The sequence below is a fragment of the Herpailurus yagouaroundi genome, unplaced genomic scaffold (assembly GCF_014898765.1).
Source record: "Herpailurus yagouaroundi ecotype Mexico unplaced genomic scaffold, PumYag 185, whole genome shotgun sequence".
Lineage (NCBI taxonomy): Eukaryota > Metazoa > Chordata > Mammalia > Carnivora > Felidae > Herpailurus > Herpailurus yagouaroundi.
The window spans coordinates 13,998,108-14,009,414 of record NW_024412416.1 but is presented as its reverse complement, the minus strand read 5'-3'; the positions used below and the strand labels follow the sequence as shown (position 1 = coordinate 14,009,414).

At 44.7% G+C, this 11,307-nt stretch overlaps 1 protein-coding gene and 1 long non-coding RNA gene across 2 annotated transcripts; one reads left to right on the top strand and one right to left on the bottom strand.

Moving 5' to 3' along the window:
* Window positions 1-3,143: 3,143 nt before the first annotated feature.
* LOC121042228 (uncharacterized) lies at window positions 3,144-6,237 on the bottom strand. The gene is made up of 4 exons (XM_040493407.1): window positions 6,147-6,237; window positions 5,320-6,034; window positions 4,741-4,802; window positions 3,144-3,275 (listed from the first exon to the last, which is right to left on the bottom strand). Exons 1-4 carry the CDS (start codon window positions 6,150-6,152, stop codon window positions 3,144-3,146), a joined length of 915 nt encoding a protein of 304 aa, XP_040349341.1. The 5' UTR covers window positions 6,153-6,237.
* Window positions 6,238-6,737: 500 nt separating this feature from the next.
* Window positions 6,738-11,017, top strand: LOC121042588 (uncharacterized). The gene is made up of 2 exons (XR_005796309.1): window positions 6,738-6,829; window positions 9,227-11,017. It is a non-coding gene; the product is annotated as an uncharacterized LOC121042588 (long non-coding RNA).
* The last annotated feature ends 290 nt before the right edge of the window (window positions 11,018-11,307 follow it).

The following is an 11,307-nucleotide window of genomic DNA, read 5'->3' as shown; positions in this document are numbered from 1 at the left end:
CAGAATATTTGGTATTTGGGCTTCGGACTCCGATTTGGCATCCAAGGCCCTGTAATAACGACACATAAGAAAAAAGGCTGATTTGACCAACAGATAAAGGCTCCCTACCCTGTGCCGCAAAAACCATCGTAGTTTGTATTAACAGGTAAAAACTGTCCGATTTTGAAGACACCTTAAGTAGGAGATGACCTTGTCCTTCACACAGGCCCATGGCCACAGCCTGTCTGGCCCGCGTACAGGTTCTGGTTCTTTTGACAGAAAGGCAGAATAGATTTTTGTGAGTTTTTGTGCCTCGTCTTCACTAGGTTCTGGGCTCTCGTGGCCTCACCTCGAAGGGCTTGTCAAATTCTACCCAGCAATCAAAGCTTTGCAGGTTGAAGACAGTTTTCTTTTCTTTCCACACATTTGTTTCAAATGAAAGGATTTATGTAAGCCCAGGCTCAGTCCAGAGAATGGCGGGGGGGGGGGGGGGGGAAGAAGACGTAACGACCAGCCGTTCACAAGTGGGCACCCCTCAACACAAAGCCCCCTGGCATGGGGCATGAGCGCCTCGACCCCCTCAAGCTGGCCTTGCCTTTGTTCGGCTTAATTTTGGAGGGAACTAGAGCAGCGCCTGGTGAAAGTCCTGTAAAATAGGTCACGTACCACACGGGAAAGGGGAGAAGTTACTCCGAGGGTAGCCGGGAGCAAGGGTCAGTCACAAATCCGAGAGAAGAGGGCTTAGTGATTGCTACACAAGGGAACTGTGTCCAAAGACCCTTTCAAAGGGCTGAAGAAAGAAGTCTTTGTTTGTGGGAATGATTGGATCTGCCTCCGTTACCTTCTCTTACACATCCCCGTATCCCGTGACACATCACGCACACCTTTTAGGCCAGTGAGTGCCATGTGATGCAGCTTAATCAACACAAAGATGTCAGGTTGGTGTTCTGTTCCCAACGCCTGCCCTACTTGCTGCATCCTCTGGTAAAGGTCACCGCGCGCCCTGTCCTGGGCTCGGCGACCGCCCAGGCACGGTGGCATTGGTTGGGTCCAGCCCTTTGGCCGGCTGCGAATCGGCTACTGCTGTTTTGGGGAAGCCAGCCTCCATGTGACCCCAATCCTCACGTTTATGACCTGATTTCGCTGTTTCTCGGGAGACCCGTGAGCCCACGGCAGCGGATCCTCCCACAGGTACATCTACCCCGTGTTCCGTCTTTCAGGGCAAAGTCGTTTTCCAAAACACCTGTCCGGTTAGACCGCGCACCCTGTCGATTCACCAAGGTTCTCTGGGAAACCGAGTGTGCTGTTCCTTTGGGGGCTGAGTTTCGAAACACGTGTTCCCGGAACAAAGGCGTTTCTTGAGACGAGCGCTGTATTGTTCTGTGGCGGACTTTGAAGTTCATCCTTGAGACTGGGTAGGGGCGCGCTTGAACCCTTTTCAGAAGAGCAAAGTACACTTACGCATCAGGCCAGTGTTGCTTAATGGTTAATAATTGTGCAACCTCGCCCGTACTTGTTGTCTTACTATTTTGCTTGATTTTGCTCCTTGAGGCTACTTCACAAGGTCAGGACATTTAACCTGCTATCCCGGTGAGTTGTTTTTACTTCGTAAGCACAGCTAGTAGTATCCTCGTTTTCTCATCTAGACGACAGGGCCAGGGTTGGGGGGTGCTGTACAACCCGTCCGGAATTTGACAAGCGACTTGCCTCAGCAGCTGTCGGGGTATGTTTTTAAGGAGCTGGCCAAGCCCCATAAAACCGGGCCATGTTCTCTCAAAGATGGATCACAATCCTAGGCGAGGGTTGTTATACAGTTTTCCACAGAATGACAGTTTGCCGTAGAATGTTCGGCATCGGTTTAGCAAAGCAGCAACGCAGTGAGTGGTTCTCGGCCCAGGTCGCTTTCGGCCCCAGGAACGTTCGGCAGCGTCCGCAGATATTTTCAATGGTCCCAGCCGGGTATGGGGAGGATGCTTCCAGGAGGCATCCGGTGGGCAGGGGTTAGCGATGTTCATAAACATCCAATGATGTACAGGATGGCCCGTCACCACAAAGAATTAGTTATCTGGCCCCAGATATCAACTGCGTTAGGGTTCAAAGACCCTGTGGTGGTATATTTCAATGGTGCTTTTGCATTAACAAAACAAAACAAAACAAAACACCCCCTGAAAAGTGAGGCGTATATATAGAAAAGTAAGGCAAATATTCCTGTGAGAAGTTTATTTAAATTTAAAGGATTTCATCTAACTCGTATCCAGGACACCTCCTTTTAAGATTATTTTAGAATACATAATCTGTTATTGTTTATCATCACTCAGCAAGGGACCGTCCTGTGGGTTTAGTATCACGTGAAGATTTCACGGGGAAATTGACAGGGAGCGATTTATTCCGCATCGGAAAACTCTGCTTTGGTAATAAACTTCCTCAGAATGCAAGTTTGGTTTCTTCCCGAGGATCCTTCACTTTTCTGAACTTTCTGTTGCCTCTGTCTTGCAGAGATTTTGTAACTAAGTCTGGGATAGAAAGCACCGGGATTGGAGCCACAGACAGTCACTTCTTGGCCATGAGATTGTCCGTGAGAACCAGTCTTTTTTTTCGAATCCGTCTCTTTTCCTTTGCAGATGCGATGATCTTACAGGGACGACAGAAGAACTTCGTCCCCCAAACCCTCTCCACGTGTAGCTTTTTTCCCCCCAGAAAGCCAGTTGTGGGCTACATTCAGACTTTCCCTATTTTTACCCCATTCCAGTAAAAATTCCTCTCCAAAGAAATCTGGTCCAGAGATGGAATGAAAGAATGAAAGACATTTTATTTTCTCTCCTCGATGTTGGCAATACTTCACTCCTACGCGTCTAAGGCTGTTTTCATCTCGCAAAGTACTTTGATACTTGTGAACGTGGCTACACGGCTTTAAACAAGAGCGGTGATAACTCATGCTAATTATTCAGCTTGTATATTAACGCTTGACAAGAAAGAAAAGAACTTTTTCTTCCTTGATGATGGTTGTAAAAATTAAGAAACCCAGGAGGTACTGAAAGATCTGTGTTCTTGAGAAGCAAAGAGCCTCCAAGTCATGGAATTCGTGTATCTAAATCACCTGCCACAGCGCTGCTTATCCTTTGGGATGCGCCACCCAGGCGCCCCTAAATCAGACATTCTTACGATCATTTAGCATTCCCACTGCTAGGTCTCACAGAAGCTTGCAGTAGAAACTGCGGAGGCGGCGGGACATCACGTGGACTTTCTTTCAACCTCCACTGGATATTCGGAAGTTCAAATAGAATAAATGCGATGCCCTGGAATGTACATAGAGCATTAATGGAATTGTGTGGCCAACAGAATCAAACAGTGAGGTTCGTTTAGGGAAGGGGAGTACATAACCGTGTCATTTATACTCTATTAAATAATCTATAGGTTGCTCTGATGTGAGTCTGGAATGAGAAGTGTCTACTTCTCTTCAGTTTGTTCTTTGGAATGTAGCTATTTCCTCTGAAGACTGAACAGGAGGTTCTAGAGAAGAAGACAGTAGGAGGAAAGCCATCTGGAAGGGCAGGACAGAGGATCTTTGGGGAAAGCTGTCAAAAACTCTCTGGGGATGGGTTCCCTTGCTGCAAGTCAACAGGGTGGTCATACCCCTCGGTCCCCCACACCCTCACCCGGGACCTTCTTGAGGGGCTGTGAGATCTCTTTTTTTGTGTGAAGGATCTGGACGTCCTGGACAGCCAGGCCCAAGGGAAATTGGGACATCAGATTCGGACCGCTTTCCCTCTCGTCGGCCGTGTTAAACCTCTACTCGGGAAGAAAATAAGCCCCCTGTTGTCTCTCTTCCACCCCCGATGTTTTCTTCAGAAGAAATGACAGCCGATTTAGTGACCAAGCAGCGGGTAAACAGGTGAGGTTGACCTTCTAGTGAATTTGTGCCAAAATTCAGTATATCGCATTCCAGAATTGGCCAAAAAATAATACAAGAGACCAGAAAGAAAAGGAGCAACCCGGAATGCTGTTCCTTAAGTCCCATTCCTCAGAGAAATACAGACAATATGTCATAATACTACAACACAAATACCTGTCAGTAAGTCCGTCCAGCTGCGACAATGCTCCCATGACAGTATTAACAGATGTGTTTGTTGGGCCCTAGCCTGTCCCTTCCTCATTTTGGGGGAATTTCATGGGTCTTTTCTTTTTCTTTCTCTAGAATGATTCCCCTCCTTCAATCGCCCTTGACACCCTTGATATAGCAGCATTAAGGATAGGTCTCGTGACATCCCCCCGCCAAGTCCCAAATGATCATTCTAGTTTTTTTTTTCAGGGCTCTCCTTTCCCAGAATCATTCAACGAAGCACCTTATGAGTAAGCATACAGGCTGACTTGAGGCTCACCGTTTCTTTCTCCCTATTTTATGCGGAAGTAATAAGACAAGCAAAAAATTAGAAGGAGAAAAAGAATAGTAAAAGGAAAAAATCTTTTTTTTTTTTCAAAGTTTATTTATTTTTGGGACAGAGAGAGACAGGGCATGAACGGGGGAGGGGTAGAGAGAGAGGGAGACACAGAATCGGAAGCTAGCTCCAGGCTCTGAGCCATCAGCCCAGAGCCCGACGCGGGGCTCGAACTCCCGGACCGCGAGATCGTGACCTGGCTGAAGTCGGACGCTTAACCGACTGCGCCACCCAGGTGCCCCAAAGGAAAAAATCTTAATAACCACATACCTCGATAACAGTCGTCGATGGGAAAACTGATTCTGAAGGGAAAGAAAAATATCACCTGAATCTTCCGCGTGTTTGGGGGGTGGGGGGGTCCTTTAACTTTCCCAGTGGAGTTAATACCTATCAGGGCCAGTGAGGAGAGTGAGGGCTCCGAGGGCCAGAGCTAAGATTGGAGGCTGAGGGTTTTGTTCGCTTGGTTTTTACCTTCAACACCGAACCCTCTCTTTCCATGCTGCTGCTTCTGAGGTCGGTGGCATATAACCTAAGGCCATGTAATAATCGTGACACCTGTTCATCCTATTTAGAAGGACGCATCTACGCATCTCATCTGCCTATTCTAAAAAGAGCAGACCTGGGGCCCCTGGGTGGCTCAGTCGGTTAAGCATCCCACTTCGGCTCAGGTCATGATACCACGGTCGTGAGTTCGAGCCCGGCGTCAGGCTCTGTGCTGACAGCTCGGAGCCTGGAGCCTGCTTCCGATTCTGTGTCTCCTTCTCTTTCTGACGCTCCCCCGTTCATGCTCTGTCTCTCTCTCTGTCTCAAAAATAAATAAACATTAAAAAAAAAAAAAAGAAAAAAAGCAGACCAGTCCCAAGACAAGGGTCTCTGTGAGTCGAGTTTCGACTATGAAACATACACTCCAAACCCCAAGGGGTTTTGTGAAAAGGCAGATGCTGACTCAGGGGGGTCTGGAATATGGCCTGAAGTTCTGCATTTCCAACCAATTCCCACGTGACGCCAAAGCCGTGGATCCCAGAGCCCTCACCTTCCGCGGCAAGGAGGCTATTAGCAGAGGAAGAAACAGAAGCGTCTGGAAGGAGGCTGAGGATAAGGAGCCCAAGGAACAAGCCCTTAGGAAAAGTAAAACTTGGTTCCCCAAGGGCAATGCCTTCCATGAATTTTGAAGCCATTGGGAGACTATTGTGATGCTCTTTTTTTTTTTTCTCAGCAGGTTTGGGGGTTCCGATCCGTACACAGATCCGCTGAGCCCACAGCTGTTTTGTTTGGACAGGCTGGGGGTGAAGTCTGAGCTTGTGCACAAACGGCTTATCATCAACACGGGTCCTTTCTCTGACAGCTGTTTTCCTTCCCAGCCACAGGGCTCCGGCCAAAGGCCTTGCTGAAGAAGGGCCTGGTAGAATCAGCGAGCGGCGGTGGATGCCTGGCTTCAGGACCTGTGGGAGTGTGTCGTCTGTTTCCCTCTCACAAACACACGCGCACTTACACGCCACATTAACGATCGGGTGCCTGATTTCACTCCTGCGCTTGAATACATACAGAATCAGTAGTTTGATCCATCTACCGGTCTGGCCCACAGAAAGCCGGTGTGCAAGCAGGGACGAAGTTATTTCCTATAAGAAAACAAGGCATTTCTGTAAATTACAACGAGTAATTTTCAAGTCCCCCTACAAAATCTGCTGGGTGCGTCATGTGTCCGCGCCTGAGCCCCCCACGTTATCCCACCGGCATGAGGCTGGACGTGGGAAATCAGTGTTAGGTATGTGAGTGCCGCAGCTCGGAGAACCGGTAAAAATCCGGGTCGCCTTCAAGCTGCGTGAGTTGAGAGGAAGCGGCGCCTTCGGTGACTTCCTTTGGGGAAGGTTTGTTTTGTGCTGGTGAAGTGCTCCCCCTGGTGGACCAGGAGTTGATAGGTTTGTGATCGCGTTCTGCAGGGAGCAAATGTGCTCTGGAGAAAACCCCCCGCAGTTTCAGATACTCCGAGATGTCCTCCAGGAAGGAAAAAAAAAAAAAAAAAAAAAGCTAACTTTTCAGAGCACCAAACCCAAGCTCAAGACCCCGCTGGGCTCTGGCTTGATTTTGAGCACAGCCTTCCTGCAAGGTACAAAAGGCTTCGCCCTCCCACGACTGCTGGCCTGGTCACATGGGCTCCTATTCTTACGGGGAGCCCTGGCCCCTGAGGCTCCGTACAGATTTGAGTCCTGTGTTTGATTGTGTTCGCCTTTAAAAATAATTCTGGACATGTACACAGGGAAGAGGACCCAGAGTGGGGGGGGAGTATTTTGTTGTCAAATCATCCCTTTCTCTTACTTCCCGTCTGCTTAACCTTCCGTCTCCGACGTAGTCGTGTTGATTGTGGTTTATTTATGTCTAGATCTCTGCTCTCCATACCCGCCCTCAACATAAAGGTACGTTTGATCATTTGTCGAGGATCACGTTTCCACCAATATTAACCGATTTCAGTGGCAGCCTAGAGACTTTATGCTGTGGTTTTCCTTAAGGAGACTTTCCGTGCGCCTTGGCGTGCACGGACAAGGACAAATTTTGCAGGTCAGGCAGAGATGAGAATCTTTGGCAACTCTTGCACTCTTTCGAACATTCTGCAGCGGATAGCATTGCAGCCTTAGTCCAAACAGTTTATGAAGCGAAATAAGGAGGTATTTTAAATATTTATTTAACAAGACATATTTTAAATAACCTACATATGTAAATAGAGCGTTCTTAGCCTGTACATTATTGCCAGGTCGATTCTCATGTTCTGATATATAATTAATTACCGGTTTATTCCTCTGTAAACCGAAGCAGGGAATAAATCAGTGATGCCAGGTCACTGATGTCAGCAAAAATTGTAATACCCTCTTGTCAGTGGGTCTGTGAAAGGGGAAGCGAGACTGCGAAATCTACGGCGGCAGGTGCCACGCTGTGTCCAAAGGGCGAGTTTTTACCCCAGTTTTAGTTGCTTCGTCCTGATGTCTAGACTTTTTTCTGCGTGCCCCCTAGGTGGGCCTGGGACGCACATTTTCTAGTTTAACACAAACTCGGAAAGTATAAGCAGTGTGATCTATGCATTTTATAGGGTAGGGTCACCAAACGTAGAGGCACAAGGTGAGCGTTTGGAGCAACACCACTACAGGCAGAAGCAACAACAACACAAATACCAATCATTTTGATTTCTCGTTAGTTGAAAATTTGAATCTTTTTAATGTTTCACCAAAGTCTTATTTTTTTTTAAATTTTTTTAACGTTTATTTATTTTTGAGACAGAGAGAGACAGAGCATGAATGGGGGAGGGTCAGAGAGAGGGAGACACAGAATCCGAAACAGGCTCCAGGCTCTGAGCTGTCAGCACAGAGCCCGACGCGGGGCTCGAACTCACGGAGTGTGAGATCGTGACCTGAGCCGAAGTCGGCCGCTTAACCGACTGAGCCACCCAGGCGCCCCCAAAGTCTTATTTTTAATATATATCTACATATAATATACATGTGTATATTACATATGTATACACATATGTGTGTATACACACATGTGTATGTATACACGCATGTATATTATATGTAGATATGTGTATACACATATGTATATTATATGTATATATATGTATATATATATGTATATTTCCACTTAAATATCTCTCTTCTAAACTTTTCCACTGACAATCTCTAAAGGACAAAAGGGTTGATCGTCAAACTTTTCATGAGTATAAAGAGGTCTCTTTAGGGAATAGAAGTAAACAAAATATGGCATCTTTTCTTTTTAGAATTACTTTCTGACGATGAAGAGTGAATACTCCTCTCAAGGGCCTCAGCAAATTTTTGGTCTGGGTCAGTGACGAGACAAGCATGTTTCGTTTAAACATACTGCGCGTGTGTTCCCAACAACCCAACCCAGGGTCCCGATTTCCAGTGCTGTGAATTAGCTTGCCAGCTTCGTTCTCGCCAGTGGATTAGCAATATTCATTATCTTGGCCCGTGGCCAAAACATCTGGAAACTTTAGTAGGAGCATCATTTAAAATAATTCGTTCGTGCCATTGTGACAAACCAGCCCATTGGTTACCTGACCTTTTCACCATCACCCAGTTGTCTTGCCACATGTTTAAACGTTTTGGATTAAATTTGCATGAGATCTTCTTGCCATTCTGCATTGGGAGGAAACGTGAAATTTTGGTAAAATAAATATCGGCAGCAATAAAAGGGATTGAATTTTGTGGTTGGGATGACCATCACGTGCATTCTTAGATGTGGAGTCCATCACTTCGCTATGGTATTATTTTGGTGCTTAGAATAAGTGTCCTTTCTGTAGGTGACAGGTCCAGGGAGGTGTAAATTCGTCTTAGCAGCTTCTGAATGAGGGGTCCTTATGCAGTTATACAAAGAGGAAAATTAAAGGTTAAAATTTGCTCATCCACCCTCTTCCAGATTCTCTCTAGAGCTTCAGGAGGTGTCTGGAGCAATAATTACTTTGGAGTAAACACAGAAGGGCTCAGGGGATTGTTTTTTTAGAGTTTTAATACATTTTTAGATTTGCCATAACCAGTATATTAGTTTCTAGAAGAAAAGAAAATGTTGATTCAGTGTAAGCCTCCATATCAGTGTGGGAAAAGAACTTTCTCCCAAAGATAGATAGTAGCAATACAATAATCAGATTGTCTTCTCCTGAAATATTATCAAGATCAGTAATTCTATTTTTACCCTGTGTTATTTTGAAAGGTCCTGTGAAAGGTGGGCCACACCTACTTTTTAAACATTTTGTTTTAATTGTTAAAATTTTTTTATTTTATTTATTTTACTCCCCGTGCTATGTGCAGAGAAAACCCTGGGGATTATGTATAACACTGGCATAAGAAGACTCAGAAAGGCGAAGAGAAGAAGGCAGACCGACCAGGAATCTCAAGACCCAAGGAATGACACAATGGTCAGTTTTCTGAGTTTTTGCTTTTTTGTCATATAGATTAGGCCTGGAGTTAAAGAAGCCAACAGCTCAAAGTAAATGAATGAATGAATGAATGAATGAATAATAGAATAGATTAGAATACAATAAAATAGAATATCAACAGCTCAAAAATAGTAATAAACACTGACAAGAGGACACCCAACAAAAGCCTGTTTTCTCTAGCCAAAGGACCAGGAAAAGGACAACCTCACAAGGCGTAAAACATTTGGACAAAAACCACTCTACCCTAGCAAACATCACAAACACCAACTGGCTGATGTCAGAGAAGGCTGAGTAGGGAGCTGGGACTTTCATCCCTGCTACAACAAAGAGCTCTTACCCCTGTGGTGTCGGTGAAGGTCATATACAGAGCAGTAACAGGCATTCCTGCCCCTCCAGTACAGGGAAATATCACTGGAGGTCTACTGGGGAGCTGGAATAGCCCACCCAACAGTAATGAGGAACACTCTCCCTCCCAGATGTCAACAGAAGCCAGTGGAGAAGCTGAATATCTACCCCCATCTGGCAGTAATGAGGAAACACATCACCCTCCTACCAGCGTGGTGTCAGAGGAAGCCAGTTAAAAGAAGCGTTTTAAATAAGATCCAGAGTCTCATAACATGCTACCCAAATGTTCAGGATTCAATCCAAAATCACTCATCACACCAAGAACAAGGAAGAACCCAAATTGAATGAATAAAAGACAATAGATGCATGCTAACATCAAAATAACATAGACGTTAGAATGATCTGACCAAGATTTTAAAGTAGCTATTATAAAAATGTTCCCCTGAGCAATTACAAACATTCTTGAAACTAATGACAAAAATATTAAGCTTCAACAAAGAAATAGGAGCGCAGAGCAAACATGAAAAGATATATAAATGAACCAAATGGAGAAACTTTTGAGCTGAAAAAGACACAAAAACACAAGAACTCAACGTTAGGGGCTCAACAAATAAATGGCGGAGACAGTGGGAAGGATCAGTGAACTGGAAGGTAGGACGATATACTGCCTAAAATGAACAACAGAGAAGGAGTAGACTGAAAGGGAAAATGAACAGAACTTCAAGGACCTGGGGGGACAATTATGAAAGCTCTAACATTTGCATTACCACACTTCTAGAAAGAAAGAAGAGGGCAGGCCTAAAAATGTCCTTTGAGACATAAAGGCTGAAATCTTCCTAAAGACATAAACTTTCAGATTTGAGAAGCTGAGTGAATTCCAGGCAAGATAAACTTGATGAAATTCTTACCAAGACACATCGTAGTCAAACTTCTGAGAACTAAAGACAAAACAAAAATAAAAACAAGCCCTCGAAAGACAGTGGGGGGAAAAAAGACCAAGACAGTCTCAAGCGAAAGAAAACTAAGAAAATGTGTTGCCAGTAGACCTACCCTAAAAGAATGGCTAAAGAAATTGTCTAACCAGAAAGGAAATGACAGAAGGACTTCTGGATCATCAGAAAGGAAGAAAAAAACTCAGTAAGCAAAACTATGAGTAAAGATAATTGTTTTTTCTTTTCTTCTTGATTCTTCTAAATGCCGCTTGAGAGTTGAAGGAAAAATTAATGACTGTCTCATAACGGTTCTAAATGTAAACAGAAGAATTATCTAACAACTGTTTTATAAAAGGGTGACTGTGGAGTCGATCTTTTACACTTCACTCACATGGCTAAAAAGAGTACTAAGGTAGATTGTGATAATTTATCAATATAGAGTGTAATACCTAGAGCAACCCCTGAACAAGTTATGCAACGGGATACATTCAAAACGCATAATAAATAAAAATAGAATTATAAAAATGCCAAGGACTTATAGAAAGCAGAACAAATAACACAAACGAAAAAGAAAACAAAACAAAGATAAGTTGATGTCAGACTTTTTAGTTCTAACAGATCAATGGTTATATTAAATGTAAAAGGTCCAAATATACCAATTAAAACAGATTGACAG